This window comes from Ursus americanus, chromosome 12 (genome assembly GCF_024610735.1).
Source record: "Ursus americanus isolate L20-20 chromosome 12, mUrsAme1.1.p, whole genome shotgun sequence".
NCBI lineage: Eukaryota > Metazoa > Chordata > Mammalia > Carnivora > Ursidae > Ursus > Ursus americanus.
Window position 1 is genome coordinate 56,287,099 of NC_142138.1, and position 19,825 is coordinate 56,306,923.

The 19,825-nt window shown below is 37.3% G+C and overlaps 1 protein-coding gene across 2 annotated transcripts in view; it reads right to left on the reverse strand.

Annotated features, from left to right (window-relative positions):
* The window catches only part of VAV3 (vav guanine nucleotide exchange factor 3), a 340,350-nt gene that overhangs the window by 38,567 nt on the left and 281,958 nt on the right, over nt 1–19,825 (reverse strand). For both annotated transcript variants that reach the window (XM_087866143.1, XM_045801631.2), the window contains exon 21: nt 2,768–2,833. In XM_087866143.1, the coding sequence (XP_087722269.1) occupies nt 2,768–2,833 (66 nt within the window). The remainder of the gene's footprint in view (nt 1–2,767; nt 2,834–19,825) is intronic.

Sequence of the window (19,825 nt, forward strand, 5' to 3'; positions counted from 1 at the left end):
AACTAAAATGTGTGTATGTGTTGATTAATTTTATATACTCTCCTTGACTCTTGAGATTAGTTTTACCATAAGTTCTGGAAAATTCTCTGCCATTATTTATTTGAAAATTACTTTTCCACACTATCTCTATTCTCTCCTTCAATAACATGCATTTGAACTTAATCACTCCATTCTCTGTTAGATTTCCATTTCTTAATCTCTCTGGACTACTCACTGAGAAGTTTCTTCAGATTTGTCTTCCAATTTTCTACCCAACTGTGTCTAATATGTCATGTAATGTTTCCATTAAGGTTTTCATTTCACTTACTCTGCCCGATTCTTTGTGAAATATGTCCAAGAAATTTGGAGAGTGGCTTGTACTCTTCTTAGACTTTTATTCTTTTTTATTTCTTCAACCATATTAAATATAAACATTTGACCTTGGTACTTGATAATTAAACAATATCTGCTATCTTTGTGTATCTAATTCTGAATTTTATTTTTTTGCTGAATTTTGCTTAAAATGGTTTGTTTAATCATGAATGTGATGATCCCATACGGTGAACTTCTATTCTCTAGGACTTTATCTGTAGAAATCCTTTAAGGACTGTGGGCAATGAGGCTCCAATCCAGAGACAATCTGTATTTGTGCTGGAAACACAATCAACATGGAATCATTTTAAACTGTTTCCAGCTTAGAATTATTTGAGTCACAGACTTGGTATGAATTCCAGCCCCACACCTGGGTGGTTTTTGGATCTAAAGCTAGGAATTCTTAGAGGAGACTGCTTTCTTTCTTCTTCCCAATCCAGATCCAAGATGAAGAAAGACATATCTTCTGTGGAACTGTTTTCTTCCTGTTCACCCACTGAGGACTCCTGGAGTCACAAAGAGTTACCCGAAGTTGCACTATGCTATAGCTCCAGGCTTTGTCTCCGGTTACCATTCTAACAGACACAAAATTGTCTCATTTGTATTCCTCCTGCATTTTCCTCAGTTCTAACTTTCTATCTGTATACTTTAGAACTTTTGACGGGACTGACACAGCATAGACTGGAGAATAACTTTTGAGTTCAGAATGGAATATTCCGCACTACTCATGGACCCCTGATAAACAATATGTCCTGGGGTCAAAAGAGATACCATCTTCCAAACTCCTTCAATATATCCTCCCGTCCAATCTCTCCTCCTACTTTTATCTTCACCTAACTTATTCTAAACCAACAAATGAATCTATAATTTTACTAAGCACTAAAATTTTAATAACTATTTATTAACTTTGAGCTATAAAACAATCCTACTTTTGTAGTATTCCCACCCATAATTATGTATTCCTCTTTAACCCCCTACCAGCTTAAAATTCTAAACATGTTTTCCCTTCTAGTAACTGAGTCACCAAATACCATTCACTGTAAGATGATATAATTAGTAACTACTATTGTTAACTACCTAGGTTCAGCTAGAAACTTTCACTTGCTTTTTCACCCCTTTGTTCACTCATACAACAAAGTGTATTAAATACCTGCCGTGTGCCAGAATTTTCCTAAAATGAAACTTCAAAAGTTCATTTTATGCCATATTTAAGAGGCTTGAAAAAGATAACAATTTGATACATGAAATGTTTAATATTCTTGATTTGATGTCTTTAGGTTCCCAAACATCTTAATATTAGAATGTCTAATCTCCTGCTTCCCACCTACATATAAATATTGCTTTAAGCATAAGAAACCTGAATCTTGTTCATACGAATGACAGAAAACTAAAAACTCATTTTGCTTACATAATTAAATAAGAGTGGTATCAAAGTTCAACAATTTTCTAAGATTATTAGATAAGAACATGTGACATTAGATCACAGAGCCAAAAGAATAGCAAATTCTTTTTGATTCCCTTTGCTTTTGAAATTAATGAAGCTGGAATGAGTACAGTAAATTAATCTACAGACTGCATTCTGAAATCAAGGATGGCAGGCATTTCTAATATTAAAAAGAATGTCCAGTTTGTAAATCTAGGAAGGACTGAAATATAGCAAGCAAGATAACTCAAGGAATTTTTTTTAACCATCAACTCCATTATATTAGTAATTTCATTTACTTCAAATCAAGAACTTCAAAAGTTTCATAGAAAAATCCACCCTACACATCAACTTATGCTAAAATAATGTCACCTTAAACAGAAATTTATAAATCTAATAAAACACCAGAAAGTACATTTTATGTTATATTCATCCATAATAATATTTGAGTAAATGCTCATTCATTCTCCTTCTAATATGTTTGATGTTTCCAGAAATGCCATTATGACATTAAATAGTAACAACAAACTAACGCACAGAAAAATGTATTTAGAGATTTGATTGAAGAATTCGTGGATTTCATGCTTTCTATTATGCTTTCAAACACACTAGTGGACGTATAATATCTCCCTATAACCCAAAATGACTAGGAATAGATTAGAGCATACCATTCTCACCTCTGTGGGAAAAGGGGAAAAGGCATCTAATCTGTACCTTTGATTTATTCCTTCGAACACCTTGTAGACAATTTAGCTTTGTAAATTCTACTAAGTTGAATTTTCTCCTTGCATATATCATTTAAAAATATTTTCTGACAATGGAATCATGAGGATTTTAGAATTTTAATAATGCTGACCATATATTTAAACTTGAAATAATATGATCCCCCCAGAAAATATTAATAAAATTATCGAGTGACAAGACGACATTCTTGCACCATTAATTACAGCATCAAAACCAGGAAAAAAATGGAAAGAAAATATTCATACTTACACATGGGCAAGGCTTGACAGCATCACTTGGAAAAAATCCAACCTCTCCAGATGCTAAATTTCTACCCTAAATTAGGAAAAAAAAATTATCAGTTTTGAGAATCCATTTACCACAAATGATAATCTCATAATGCTGTGTACACCGCGTTGTTATTCACAATCCTCAGAATTACTTACATGTTTTATCCAGTCCTAAGCATTAACTTACTATGGCTCAGGAAAGAAAGCAGAAGCAGAGAGGTTTCAAAATTATTCAACTTTATGTGTTGTTTCAGATGATAATTACAAAATAAGAATTCAAGTTTGACTTCCCAAACTACCATTCAATCTTGTTAACTTTACATCCCTCAATCCAATATAGAGATAATAGCATATTTGATCTTTCTAATTTATATTCACTACTACACGTAGATACATTGGTTTTGTGTAGGCTTGCAATTAGAAATGTGATTTAAATGGTTACTATTGGTATCTTTAACAGAACTCATAAGAGCATTCCTCCAACAAGACAGGAGACATTTCAAGACTTGTGGAAATGGAAAACATGATATGATGTTTAAGGTGGTTTTCAGATTTAGGATAACGGACAGGGAATTGATCAAGAGAAGACAACAGTTAAGATGTTGAAGGAAAGGATTATAAATTAGAGGGAAGAAATTAGCAGGATAAGGAAAACCTAAACACCAAATGGACAAAAAAATACTAAAGAATTTATTCTTGGAGACCTTTGATCAAATTCTTCTTTAAAAAAAAAAAATCTCATCAGGAAATATAAATTGGTACAGCCACTGCAGAAAACAGTAATGAGTTTCCTCAAAAGATTAAGAAATACAAGTACCACATGATCCAGTTATTTCACTACTGGTATTTACACAAAGAAAACAAAAACACTAAGTCAAAAAGATACATGCAGCCCTATGTTTATTGCAGCGTTATTTACAATAGCCAAGATATGGAAGCAACCCAAGTGTCCACTGATAGATGAATGGATAAAGAAGATGTGGTAGCATACAATGAAATATTACTCAGGCATGAAAATGGATGAGCTCTTGCCATCTGTGACAGCTTGGATGGGTCTAGAGGGTATTATGCTAAATGAAGTCAGTCATATAGAGAAAGACAAATACCATATGATTTCACTTATACGCAGAATCTAAAAAACAAATGAAAAAATAAACAAAATAAAAATAAACAAAATAAAATAACAAAATAAAATAACAAAATACAAATAAACAAAAAAAAATAAACAAAAATAAACAAACAGACCCATAAATACAGAAAACAAACTGGTCATTCCCAGAGGGAAGAGAATTGGTGGGATGAGCGAAAGGGGTGACAGGGAGTGGGAGATACAGGCCTCCAGTTATGGAATGAATAAGTCACCAGAATAAAAGGTACAGCAGAGGGAATACAGTCAATGGTATCATAATAGTGTTGTATGGTGACAGATGGGAGCTGCACTTGTGGTGAGCACAGTATAACATACAGACCTGTCAAATCACTATGCTGCACACCTAAAACAATGTAACATTCTGCTTGCCTTCACACACACACAAGCTCATGACACTAACCCTACAATTGTTTCCCTTTTACAGAAAGACAAACTATACTCAAAACACACTGCAACAATGAGAACATGTAGTTAAATAAGTTCTTATGAGATGACTTCTTCTTGTCCAAAAATTGGGTTTATTTTTATTTACTATTTAACAATTGCTTCTTCTCAGTAGCTAAGATGAGTAAATAGCATTATGACTGGATATTACACGCTCAGTTATTTTTGACAAAGAAAAGTAACAAAAAAAATGATCAGCAAGTATTTCTGTCTTGAAACAGTATCCTTTTGTGCCCATGGACCTTGGCTATGAGTTTGTGGAGAAAATTTTATAAAGTGGGAATCCAGAATTAAAAGATGAGGAGGAGGAAGAAGAGAAGGGGAGTAAAGGGGGAAGAGTGGGAGGGGCATGGGAAAGAGAGAGGGGAAGTGTAGCAGGAAAGGGGGAAGGGTCAGAGGAAGTGAAAAAGGACAGAAAAGAGAAGAGGAAGGGTGGGGTTAGGACAGAGGGAAAACAATTACATAACCAAGCAAAGAGAAAACGTTCATTTGGGCAAGTTTCAAAAACTGTATTGCACTTGTGTATCAGGGAAAAGGTAAATGATCAAGCGGAATATTCATTCATTCATTCAACAAATACAGTATCTAATATTAATTTGGTTGGGCACTAAGGAAAATGCAAAAATTCATAAATCAGCTCCTGTTTCCCCCTATCTTTTCAGAGCAAAGATACACATACACATAATTCTAATACAAGGTGGAAGGGGTAAATACTGTCAGGTGCAGAGGAGAGGCTACAGAAATGGGAAAGATATTTTCGGTACTAGGGGTTTGCCTGAAAGCTACATGGAAGAGTGGGGGGGGGCACATGAATATTAAATGTGTGGGGTTTAAACACATAGAGATGGAAATGGAGGAGAACATTCTGAAAACAAAATAAAGCATGAGAAAGGAATAGGGGTATAAAAATACAGGTTGTGCACAGGAAACACAAGTAGAGTCTAATAACGGCTTATATTTAGTGCACCCTTATTGTACGCCACACACTGCTCTGAGCATTTCACAATCCTTTGTAGTAGGCCCAATTATTATCCCCATTTTATAGGTAAGGAAAATGAGGCACAGAGAACTTAAATGATCACCCCATGATCACAGACCCCGCGAGCGATATAACCAGAATTCAAATTCAGATGTTCTACCTTCAGAGCTTGGTACTGCCTCTATATAAGCATTAGATTCATAGAGGAGGATAGAGGGACAGAGCTAAAAGGCGGCAGGGAACCAGTTCGAGACATCTGAATTTATCACTGGTGAGGGGGTTTCAGTGAAGGGGTTATGTGCTTTAGAAGTAAACTGACATCAGTGTGCACGCTGGCTTGTAGATGGGCATGGCTGGCTTGGTAGGTGAGAATATCATTAGAGAACTATATCATGGTAAGGGAGGAGGGGGAACTGGTGCTAGAGACATTATGGCACTAGAGTCTATGGAGCTTGTCTGGGGAGTGGGTGAGGAAGAGAAGACCATGGGAGTTAAAGACTAGAGGAAAGTCAAGGATGGAGGTGATTCCATAAGCCATCCAAAGAGATAACCTGGATTAGACGGCAATTATACAGAGGGGAAACTTAAGAGTCAATGGAACAAGACTACCATGGAAGAAAATGTAGACAGAAGATAAAAGACAGAGCTTACAGGAATTAGTATAACTAGGAGGCAGAAAGGATGTACCAGAGGGAAGAGAGTCACGAACTAGAGGGTGATGAGAAGACAGTAGCTATGAAGTGTTACTCTCATTCAACGGCATTCTCGGAGTGCTTTATTTATTTTAAGCAAGTAAATAAGTGTGGTATCTGGGGACGGCATGCCTAGCCAGACCTTTCTACATGGAGGCGCTGCAGTGCTCCCTGACTACAATATCTGCGGGTATGTGGGTGGGAGCTGTACACCAAAGGAGGCTCAGAAGAGGAAGAGATTAGGGTGATTGTTTTTAAAAAAGTAGAATCAGACCTCTGAGAGCACACTAGAGCAAATCAGTCTATTTTGCAGGGGAGAGGCCAGAGAGAGAGAGAGAGCTCTATGACGGTCTTTAAAAACTATAGTTGAAGGTAAAAGGACAAGTTGGAGAATTACAGCTCTTACAAGAATGGTGAACTGTCAATTCACGTTCATCAGAAAAAGACCACATGGTCTTCATCTATGGAAAGCAGAGTTCAAGAGAGGCAGTGATATTTCGTGACAGTGCATGTTGGCCAACACAATGGCACCTATTTCCCTAGAACAAAACTGACACAGGGTCCCTCATACGGATTGATTCTTTCAATTATTCCTCCCTCAAAGCTTGGTTCACACATTCCTACTCTGTCCTCTCTTCTATGGAAACGTCCTCACTCTGCAGGTGCAGATTTAATCTTGCCCCGTCCTCCTCTGGCCCCTGCCCAGACCGTTAGTAGTACACTGACACGTGGATGTAATTATTCCTCCACACGGTCTTGTCCTTTCCTAGACTGAACTCTTCGAATCCAGGACAATGTCCTTTTTTTGCAAGAGAATGCCAAATGCATAGTAAATATTTCATAAATGTTTGTAATTGGAGGTATTTCTCAATCTGATAGGCCCATGTCAGTGAGTAGCATGACCTTAAGCTCCTCTTAACTGAAAAGAAGAAAATATACCACACTTTGTTTTTACACAATCAAGCACTAAGAAGCATTAAACTGTTTCTATATACAAAAATATTCGTATAGTGGCACTGCTTGACCTATCTGACATTTTATATAAGCAAGCAGTGTGTGGAAGAAGGTAATGCACAAAATAGAGACAAAAGAGGCGAGAACACGAAGAATGCAAGAGTAGAAGACACATTAATGAATTTTATAACTTCTGAAGGTGCATGGACTGGCCCACCTTTTTTGTCATTCTTCCTTTATAGACCAAGGGTTCGCCCTGAAAAGCATGAATGGGAACTGTAACTGTTCTAGACAGTAGTAGAAGGGGCATGTTGTATAAGAAATGTCCTAAAACTAGGGTAAACATCCAAATTTCTGTCCAAACTAGGATCTTTTGAGAGGAAAGGGTAGTGATTAATAACTACACCAGGACAAAAGGTATAAATTGGGACTGTTGGGGTAAACCAGGACATATGGTTACCGTATCAAAAAACATTTTGTTCTTTTTCCCTGCATTTCAAGAACACTATTGGACTTTTCTCAGGAGAGGGAAATTTTCACTCAACCGACTACCAAGGTCATTCTGAATTGTTTTTTCCTTAATGAAATGCCTTCGTGGTGCAGGTTACACTTCTTTAATGGTCTTAGGCATTCCTTAGATGACAAAGATGTGAGAGATAATTTAACATAACAGATGAATAAAACTGCATTTCCTCACTAATTCCTATGAGATGTCAGTTTTAGCTATGGGAGAGAATATGTGCGGTATTCAATGATTTTCCACTTATTAAGGTAATAAGCATCCTACAACATTTGGAAGATTAAAAAACAAAGTAATGTGTAGGAGGAGTATCTTTGCTTCCCTGGTGGATGTGTGTGGGATGTACATTGATAATTCATTAATGCTAATGGGCGGAGCAGCTGTCAATCCCCTACGCATGGATGGAACAGCAGACTGTAGCTATGAAATAAACCATTTGCAAAGCCAATGATTTTGTGCACTTTATGTGATGATCTATCTATGAAATTGTTACTAACTTTGAGGAGAGGCATGCAGCTGAATTTTCTTCTTCTTTGCGTTCCGGTGTGGGCATTGTATTCTGGGTCAGATAATCAACGTGTTGTTCCTTTTATGCCTCTTACAAATGCCAGAGATAGGAAATCTTCTTTTAGTTATCCCCCTGTCTAATATTTGTTCTGTGAGTCCCTTAACATCTTTCAAGGTCAATTTGAAAACATTCCTCTTTCATAGTTACATGTCATCCGATGTACCATACAGTACTATCTTTACATGCATTTATTCTGCAGGGCATTCTCTAGATTATGTGAGGAGACTTTTGTAAATCTAACAGCACAGGTTGATTCATTCTTATGAAAATATTTTCTCTGGAAAGTCTCTGAGAAAATAAGTTATGGGCTATCTATGGTAAGAAAAGATGCACCCTTATTATTTTCATTAAATAAAGTAGGGCAGATACAAAGCAAAATAATATTAAATAATAATTCATAAAATAATAATGCCTTCTGGCCTAAAAAGCAAGTTGCTTCCTGTAGAAAAATGTATCAAACTAAAATTATTGATAACTTTCTCTGAAATTCCTGAACATCACACATATAAATGTATATTCGGACACTTCCTTATTTCTAACTGACCTCAGATGATGACGATTTTTCATTATTCCCCAATACGAATCCACAGGGAACCATAATGAATTAAAACTACATTAAGTTTGCTGGTAGAAATGATATTTACAATCTACCTGGACAGAGAAAAACATTAATGTACGCTAGCATGCCAGAGCTGAAACTGCTTTTTTAAAACTCACAGACAAGGATGGCTTAAAATGACAGAGGATATCCTCCCAAAAATCTTAATCGTAAATTGCCTGGCTCCTAACTTTGCAAAACGGAGAAAGAATTGCTTTAAGAAAAATGCAGAGTGTCTTTTCCCTGCGACTCATTTACCCCCTTAATACCACCTGGATTGGAGCTTTAATGCACTTCTGGAATAGCACTGAACAATTTGAAACAGATGCGGAAAGCTGATTTTAAAAGGGACAGATTAATGGTTATTTATGAAAGATTGGAAATTTTCCCAAGTTACAATGCCCTAAACACTTTCAACGTATGCATGAAGGTGCTGTGGAGATTACTAAGCAATTTATCACACATGGGTAACGGCTAGCGCAACTGTCACCTTACCCAGTCCTCTCTCACTGTCAGAAATGTACAGTCTGGGTACGCGGGGGAAGAAGACACACAGGGTAGCCATGAATTATGGGAATCTAGGCAAATATACAAATTAGTTTACTGACCAGATGGATGGATGGATAATGGATGGCCTGTACCAAGCACTATTTTTGGAATTATTCTGACGGGCTTTGTGAGTACGTGCAACAGAACCAAAGGACTGGAAAAGGAGGAAAGACCAGGACAAAGACTCTGTCTGAAATGGACCTTTGGTAAGGAGCCATCTGTGATCCTAGCTGCCACCATACTGTAACCATTGTTATCAGTTAAATATACATCAGTGCTAGTTCTTCGAAAACACAGAAAATCACTACCATACAGTAGGGATGTGGCACTGGGAGAACTCATTCTATTTCTAGCTCTGCTATAAAAAAAAAACCCATGTAACCTTAGGCAAATCTCAATGGTGAAACAAGAATGATGACAAATCTGCCACACATGCCTCACTAGGGTAATACAAGGGTCAAAGAATTAACATGTCTAAAAACACCTGATTGCTAAAAAATAACTATTTTCTATTTTTTCCACAATACTGCTTTTTGATTATTCCCAATCAATTTTCTCACTTCTAAATTTTTTTTGTTGGCTATTTGTGTGTTATTAAAATAGAAATGCCTAGCCTGGTAATAATCCCACCGTCCTCCTTATATTTAGACAAGTTTGCTAAGCCACAAGTAACAGACTGCCGTATAAATTTCACCTGAACAAGAAATACTACATTCAGATAGTCCGTTTCCTTATCTCAAATGTGCTAATGTTTTCTTGCAAATATACACATTCTTTCGTCATTAACAGCTTCTTGTATGACGAGTAAGATGTGCATTTTTCCACCAGTGGACAACGTGAAAATTTGCCAAGCATAATTGCATACGGTTTTATCAAATGGTTATTACAATGAATTCCAAAATATTCCTGCACACATACAGAACAAAAACATAGCCAAGTGATTTTATCATTTGTTAGCCAAAAGAGAATAGGATTTTTAACTTCTGTCCAATGCATAAACTCCTGAGGTTTTTCAAAAGACTATATAAAATTCATATTCCTAACCTGTTCATTTGTAGTGAAGTGGCTGTCATAGGCTTAGAATTCTGGATAACTTCAAAAAAACTTATCTTGGTCTAGGATCTTTGAAATTAAATTTATCTCCGATTTATAAGGGTTTATAATTGCATCAAGTCATCAAACATATGACAAAAGCCTGGATCATATTTGATGGTTTTCTGAATGCACACAAGATCGTTTGTATTTACTACACCACTGAGATTTTGGCAGAGAGAAGTGTCAAGAACTCTAAAAAAAAAAAAAAAACCTAAAAGTTGTGAAATGTACACTAAGAGAAAATCCACTAAAAAGCCATAAGCTATATTTCTACACTTATTATATGTGAGATGAATATAATAGCAGAATGAGACTTTGCAGAACATTTTTCTTATTATCCAAAAAATGTATTCTGTGGGGTTCCTGGATTTCTCTAGCAGGGAAGGGAGCTCTCGTTTTTCGTGTCTTGAGGCTTTTTCTCTAAAGTCTCACTAGGTAAGATGTTGTACGTGATATAATCCTGAATCAAAATTTAATAACTCTATGTTTCTGGCGAAGGAAAGAAGAGAATATCTTTGATGAAAGAAAAAAAAATTAGCAAGCAAAAACTTATCTGAATGTAGGTAGGCCAAATCCCAAGTGGTTACTTATTACAAAATCTGGAAAGAACAAGAATCTACCATTCTTGGAAAAAATCCTATTTGGGGAGAAGCAATCTTTTTTTTTTTTTTTTTTTAAAGATTTTATTTATTTATTTGACAGAGATAGAGACAGCCAGCGAGAGAGGGAACACAAGCAGGGAGAGTGGGAGAGGAAGAAGCAGGCTCATAGCGGAGGAGCCTGATGTGGGGCTCGATCCCATAACGCTGGGATCACGCCCTGAGCTGAAGGCAGACGCCCAACCGCTGTGCCACCCAGGCGCCCCTGGGGAGAAGCAATCTAACCCAAAAAGTAAACCAGGCTTGACAGAGGTCCAAAATATAGAAATTCGTTTTTCTAATCGTGGCAGACAACTAATGGCTGTTTTCCTCTCCTTGGAGATTTTAATCTTAAGTAATCACAAAGGAAATATCCTGAGTAACAGCACCACACACATCAAATGCTCATGGCAGCATTAGATATTTTTAAAGACTTTTTCTACTAAGAACAAAATTACTGCTTTAATGAAACGTGTACCACCTCATAAGTATGAGGGATTATGTTACATACTAGGGGATTAAAAATGACTAAACATGGTTATCATCTTCAAGGATCTCATTCAGATTAGGTCGGTTCCTTAATTAGCTTTTCCTTTGGTCATTTTCATAGAATTTGGGACTAGAGAAAAAAAACCTAGGAGGTAGTAATTTGATCTGGATAGACAGTCAGAAGCCTAATGTTCCATTCCTGTTCTTTCTGATCCTTGAGCAAGTCATTTCATCTTTTATGGCTTCAATAGTCTCACCTGTGACATGACAGGGTCTGACCCAAGGATTTTTTTTTTTTTGACCCAAGAATTTCTGAGGTCTTTTACCACCAAAGCTCTTCTCTTACGTGACCACTTTTCCCAAGTCCCTACAGCTCTCCAGTCAGTTACCGTCACTAAGAAGCAGTTGATCCACAAATTCTTAACTAGGGATAGTGTGTGTCAGTAATTGAATCTGGCTACACTTATTTATAGAAGATAAAGACATTTCAGGCCCTAAATGACTTTCATTTTACCTCACTGTGAAGTCCTCTACCTTCCAGGGTACACAGGATTGACTTGTGAGAAATGACGTTCATTCATTCACTCTTCAGGAATTCCAATTACTGTGAATAATTAAAATCCAATATATGTGATAATCCGAGAAATTATTCGGACCACAGTCTTGAGGGCATGTGCCTGTGCACACTGTACTGAAACCACCTGTGGAGTCGAATCAACAGTCATGTTGGCTGTACCTGTGGACTGGTGGCCACTGAAGGTAAGGTGTGATTGACACACGCTGGTAGTACTTACGGCAGAATGCAGCTTCTATGGTAATGAAATAAGAGAAGAAAACGTACCACAACAGAATTCCTCAGAACGATCCCCTGGATAATGTCACTTTGTATTGGGGAAAAAAAGACTTCACTGTGTAAACTTCTCCGTAGACAGCGCTGTCCTCCCCTAGGTACGTTAAAACCTACATTTTGCCATGTGCCAAACGTGGGGAAAATACAGGTGAAGAGCTGTTAACCAAAAATGCCCATCTTGAGAGTTAACAATTAGGACCTCACCCACTTTGTCAGGAGGCTTGCCAATTCCCACAATACAGTCTGTACACTTGGAAACATTCCTGCAAACTCGGTTTATGATCTAGTCAATCAAAGCCAGTTGGCAATCACCCAGGGAGAATGTTTCTTACGGGCCTTCACTAATGTCTATTATCGTCTATAATCATCTCTCCCGGGCCTCCCCTGTTGTATTATAGTCATGCTCTGCCTTTTTCTTCTTCCCTGTAATTAGGGACCCTGATTTAATGCAATATTTTGAGGTAAACACCTGTTAAAATAAAGGTCTCATGATCACGTGACACACTATTACCAAATAAGCTGTACTATTTTCACATAGCTTTTTACCCCCACATCCACAATTTCGATTCTGCCATGGCTCCTCCTGACTTCATACAACGGACAAGGGCAAGTGGTGAGAGGCGGTGCAGAAGCAAAGTCAAAGTCAACTGAGGAACACCGTGAAACTATGTTCCAGCACTGACAATGACAAAACCCAAGTTTGGGATTTCACAAAGAAATGCTCTGGGGCAGGATTCTGAATGAGGAAAAACACAGTTCCCAGAGATGTTTATTCTATGGTTTATAATGCCAAAGTGATGAGCCCTTTGGTGTCAAGAATCAGTTTTCCTAACAAAGAAGATTGGATTCTTTTAAAAATTTTTTGTTCATGTTCTTATTTGTCTCTGATTATGATGCAGCCTGGCACCTGAATTTTAGATCAGGAAAAAAAAATATATAGTTTTAGAAAATTCTACTGTAGCTAATATTCCTGTGTGCTCTAGAACTAGAAAAGTCTTTTAATGTAGAGCAAAGGAAAAGACTCGCTTGAAATGATTTGGCCGCTAAAGTTGGAGGGAGAGCTGTCAGGAGAAAAGACCTACTAACTCCACTCTACTGTACCTCCCTTCCCAGACCCCAGAGGGTTTCTGGGCAGGTCCTGTGTTACAGGACAGATTGCTTAAGGCTGTCAACCCTAAAGGTCAATAGTTCTACAGCTGAGTCCACAAGTAAGCTAACCATCCCCTAAGCAAAGTTTGTTTTCTGTCAACTCCTGTCTCGTGTTCCTTCCTCTTTTCCTTTCACTCTCCTTGAGCCATCTTACACCTTCCTCATCCAACCTTCCTTTGAGAAAAGAGCTCATGATTTTACCCTGTTCAGTTACACTATTTGCTTCAGAATTTATCATTTGTGCTTTTATGTCTAATTAGGAGTAAAAAGTTTAATATCTGATTAAAGAAATTTCAAGAATTGGGTACAGGAATTGGGAGGACAGAGTGGTCTTCTATGAGCCTACATATGTTAGTGGGACTCTTCGTATTAAAGATGGGGAGATGAAATTTTCAAAAATTTTAAAAAACAATCATTTTCCCCACTTCTGGAAAAATGAAGCTCATCTTTCAAAATCATTAGCCATATACTGAAATATACTTTTTCTCCTTTTCAATTTCTTTCAAGTTTACTTCTTATGATTTTTATAATACCTCCGTGAGTCATTTAGGTATTAAAATCCCCATTTTATAGATGAGAAATTTGAGGACATAAGGTTAAATAGCTTTAAGACTATTCTGAGAGAACAAAGATAAATTTAACTCTGACAAGACGAATGAATATTTTAATGGTCTTTCAGATAACATCATAAAGTATAATTTAAGTTCATAAACAATGAATTTGAAAACTTGTAAATAACATAGTATAGAAATAGCAGCTCTGATTAGCATTATTCATTCTAGACCTACAGACTGAATGCCTATTTTACTAGGCACTAGAGATAAAGAGATGAAAGCCATGGTTCCTATCTTTCTGGAGTGCTCTAACCAGGAAGGGAGAACAGTGAACAGACCATGAGGATACACAAGAAGTGTTATGACAGGAACGCTTTGGTTCAGAGAAAACCTCAAAGGAGGTGCCCCAAAACTGAGCCTTGATGGTAAAGAAGGATTTAGCTAAGAGAACGGGAAGTAGAAGGGAAAATTCAGACAGAAGGTAAAATATGCATCAATAGCTAAAGGTTTGAAAAAACATGTCTTCTATGAAAAAGATTCTTCCCAATTGAACTCAGGTTTTTTTCCCCAGGTTAAAATGAGGAAAATATATCCGTTAAAAAAAAAAAATCACCTGGACCATCTGAATGGTTAATTACAAGCAGAACTGTAATCAGTGCTAAATATAGCAGGCTCATGGGAAGTAAAATTTCTTGACATGGTAAACTAAGACAAGGGTCCACCTGCTGCATGCAAACATGACAACTGTGCTTTAGGGCTAAGATGGTAGCAAAGGGGATTTAAAAAAAAACTTATTTCAATTCAAATTAGTTAACATATACTGTAGTATTACTTTCAGGAGTAGAATTTAGTGATTCATCACTTGCATGTAACACCCAGTGCTCATTACGTCAAATGCCCTCCTTAATGCCCATCACCCAGTTACCCCAACCCCCAACCCACCTCCCCTCCAGCAACACTCAGTTTGTTTCCTCGAGTTAAGAGTCTTTTATGGGAAACAAACTGAGGGCTTCAGAGGGGAGAGGGGTGGAGGAATGGGATAGGCTGGTGATGGGTATTAAGGAGGGCACATATTGCATGGTGCACTGGGTGTTATACGCAAGTAATGAATCATGGAACTTTACATCAAAAACTAGGGATGTACTGTATGGTGACTAACATAATAAAATAATACTATAAAAAAATAAAATATCAGCTGCATATCTCCATTCAAAAAAAAAAAAGTCTTTTATGGTTTGCAAAGGGGAAGTTAACACCTTCTTGCCCCTGGCCAAGTCAAGAGCCACCTCTTCCCCCTCCCCCCACCTTTGCCTCTGGAAGCAGGGTAGGAAGGGATACTTCCCTCAGGAGAAATCTCTCTAGTTCTCGCCAAGCTCAGTTTATTTTCTGACTTTTCAGTTTTTCCTTTGAGGCAAAGAGTTAAAAATTTAAAAATCAAAAACTTCTACATAAAGCAATGCTGTGTTTCCTGATTGTTCTACCAAAGAAGAACTAAACTGCTTTTAAAAATGTGTTTTTTTTCTTTAGAGGTGTTAAGAATTATAAATGATTCTCCTAAAACAAAGGTAGGATAGTCTAATATACAGAACGATGGCAGGAGACCAGAAGTCTGAAAAATAGTCTAATTTTAATTCTGCAAATACCAGCTTACATAGAGATGGATGATAAATTTGGCCCTTTAAAACCACAATTCTAATTTACCCTCTTTATGGAGATTTCTGTGAATTAATCAGAATGTGTGTAAAAACATTTTCACTCCTTAGAATAAAGATCATGTAGATGCATGATTTTTAAGTGTGAAGTATCACAACTATTTTCTAGGTTATTTAACTTTCATTGTGGATAAAAATATATTTTTGGCACACTGATTACAGTTCTACTGCTTATAATTGCCTTTTGGTTCCAATTAGCTTACAAAATTCTCCCTGTGGAACATTTGGGTATTCATAAATGACAATGGAGCAAATAAAAGCCCGTGATATAGGACACAGGATCCTCACTGTTTCATAAGCTTTATTCTACGAAGAAAACACATAAAGCTCTTTATTGTAAAAAAAACAAAAAACCCATAGATGGCATGGCATGATTTTACACTTGCTTGTTTCTTTCTCTTGCCCTCTCTCCCTCTCTGATAAGTATAATTTGTATCTCTTCTGGGAAAATGCAGTTTCTAATAGGAATAGTCTCTCTGAGCATGAAGGATGCTCTCCTTCCTAAGTCCTTATTATCAGATACTGAAACAACTTGAAAGCAACAGGTTCATCTTCAGTCCAATGACATGATCAGAATGGTTCCATATGTTGTCACTCTCAGTAAAAACGAGGCCTTACACCTGCACTAGGAAATGTACTCTAAATGGCCAATTTTCTCTTTTATATTCATTTCACTTGAGGACAATTTTATGGAACTTTCAAGGAAAGAGAAGACAACAAAGACGACAAGAAAAAGCTGCCAAAATGAATCCCTTCAATGCAAGGACTGTACAGAGAATATTTTTACAGCTCAATTGTCAACTCATTGTTTGAAAGAAGTTATAATGAAAATGTAGATACCCACTCACTTTGATAGCATTAGAAATTACTGTTGTTATAATAATAATACAGACTAGACTATAATAGCTATTCATAGAAAGTTCCTGATAGAAAGTGGATAATTTGAATTCTCTGGACATAGAGTATGTAGAAAACATGACAGTCTACAATAAATTCCAACTTTCTACACTAATGAGTGAAGCGACTCACTTGAAAAAACAGAGGAGAAAACAGTTTAGTTGTAAAAGCATAATTTCTTGAAATTTTCCAAATAAGCCAAAGCACTTAACTAGTACAAAAGACATTTTTGAAATTCAAATGCAAAGCCACTGTAATATTGCAATAACTAATCTATAGTGTTATCCACAGTTTTAACTTCACACGTATTTGTAACAATATGATTATAAAAGCATTAACACAAAACTCAACATGGAAACCAGCTGCATCACCTATCCTGAGCTTTGATCATTCCTTAGGTCATTAAACCACAAGGTTAGAAACCAGCTGTCTTTTTTTGTGATCGCCCCAGTACAAAACATGAAGTCAGACACAAAGTACTTGGACAGATAAACGGATGAATAGTAGGAGGTACTATTTCATGAGCACTGGGCTAGACCTCTTTCACGTATCATTTATTTTATTCTGTGTGCATGTTAGAGATGATAAAACTGAGGCCCTTATAAAACATTTTACAGATGATAAAACTGAGAGTAATCTATGTAAGGACATGATGCCAATAGATGGCAGAATCAGTAACTGCTACTCAGCAAAACGAGCTACAATTTCCTAAATTCTAATGCAGAAAAGAAAGACAATTTACTTTTCTGGTGCTAATTATGTGCAGTCTCAAATGAGACCAAACCAACTGGGTAGGGACCAAAAAGGAGGAGCCTAAAAACTATCTTCTCAGAAGCAGTTAAACACACACACACACACACACACACACACACACACACACACACACGTATCTCCAGTGCACAGTCACATCCTTTAGGATGCAAACCATAAAGTACTTGTCTTCTCTGAGTATGAATATCAACAAAGTAATGTACACGGACCCATTGTAAGCACACCTACAAAGTCCTATAACTTGAAAGGATCAAAACAGCAACATTCTTTACACATTTACATTCAATACAGAGGAAAGATTTTTGTTCTGAAAGTTTTAAAACATGTCATTCTAAATAATGCCAGTAAGTACACAGAGTAAGTACACATCCAGACCAGCTTCCTACATATACCTTCCATATGTACAGTCTGTAAAACAAAAGCTGATTTTATCATGATAGCCTTGGAGAATTGCAAGATGTGAAATAGCTTTTGAATCCAAGAAAACACTTCCATCAAGTTCAGTATGAAGTCTGTGGCAAATGTATTTTAATTGCATACTGGTTTTTTAAAAATGTTCCATTTGGTAACTATCAGACACAAAGTATTGAGTTCGCTGTAACACCTTATCTTGTAGCTATGCTTAATAAGTTGGTTTGCTACCAATGACCAATGAGTAAGCTGGGAATAATGTCATAACTCTATGGATCACCCTAGTCAAGGGCTTACATTAAATTTATCTAGAGTTGTGTTGAACCCAGACCAATTGTACCCTGATCTCTGGAAGTGGGGTTGTGTGTAAACATGATTGCAAAGCCCTCAGATGACTCAGAGTTGTGAGCACAGACAGCAAAAGAAGAAACTAAGCCACATTGTGATTGAGTAACTTGACCCAAGCCCTACAGATGCATGACTTGAATCAGGTTTTTCTCACAGTGCCACTGCTCCTTTCAGTAAGGCTAGAATCTGTTGGCTAAAAAAATCCTTTGACTGGCTAAGAAGTACATATAAGACCCTTCTGACTCATGCACCATCCTTGTTGAAAACGTTAGATGAACTTTTAATTTATCTCTGAATATTCAAACATATTGCTAGGTCCCAGCAAGCATGATGGATCTTCTAAAGACAGGAGACACAATGTCAAACCAATAATTGGAGTTGATAATTGAAATGTGAGCAGTGTCTGAGTAGTGAGTACAGAGTTGACACTCAATATATATTTGCTGATCTGAAATAAATGTGCTAATTGTTTTTCTCTGTTCTAGACATTAGCCTTACTTGTTGCTATCAGCTGTCTCCCCCTCAACAGATATATACATGCACTTTGTCATACAATGGTCTCATTTCTCTTAAAATTTTCCTGAGAGTTTCCAAAGCCATTATACCATCATACCAGAAAAGCTTCATGCTTCCAGGCTGTTGAGGGGAAATGACAAATAATAATGTCTTTCTTATTGTCTAAAAAAGAACAGGAGGCAATACAATTTAGTAAAAAGAACACTGGGCTTCCAGTTCTTCATGTAAGGATCCTGCTAGTCATCACTCTGCCTACCAAGTAAAACACTGAATAGATTGAAAAAAAAAAAATCAACAATTCTTGGATCCATACGAGAGGGAAAGATACAGGACAAACCTCAGCCCCCAGGACCGGAGAGACAGACTGGCAAATACAGGGAGTCACAGCTTACTAGAGCAGAGACTCCCCCAGCAGACCCTGCCGTGGGGTCCGGTGCCAGTGCTGGGCTAGGAAAACCCGAACTGATACGGACAAATTGCTGAAGGTTCAGTGCGTACAACTCTGACAGTTAAACAGGCCAGGGGAGCAGTCATAGGGGAAACCCACAATATTGTAAGACTACCCTTGGGAGCTCGGCTAGATTCATACAGTAAATATGACAGAAAAATCCCCAGCTTCTGGCAAAAGAAGGTGAAAAGGCCCTCTGCATTTTTTTTTTTTAAGATGTATTTGTTTGAGAGCGAGCGAGCACATGCATGTGAGTGGGGGGAGAGGCAGATGGAGAGGGAAAGAAGCAGACTCCCCAATGTGCGGAGAAGCCCCATGTGCAGGTTTGGATCTGACAACCCTGAGATCAAGACCTGAGCTGAAATCAAGAGTCAGACGCTCGTCCCACTGAGCCGCCCAGGTGCTCCCGCTCTGCTCTTCTTAATAAGACGTGCCCTCAGGGAAAACCAGTTAAAGGAAGCCTGACCTGCCGGGGTGTTATCAGAGTCTAACTGACCTGGGGAAAGGAAATACTCAACTCTAGCTCACTTTACCCATCCTGTCCCACCATGGCAGGGAGAAAAAAAAAAAAAAGACAAACAACACTTGTGAAGTTCATTGTCCAGAGGCATAGGCTCACTAAAACAGAAATATACCTGGGAAATCCCTAAATATTTGTTAACTAAATAATGCACTTCTAAATAACCCATAAGAAGAAAGTGAAAAA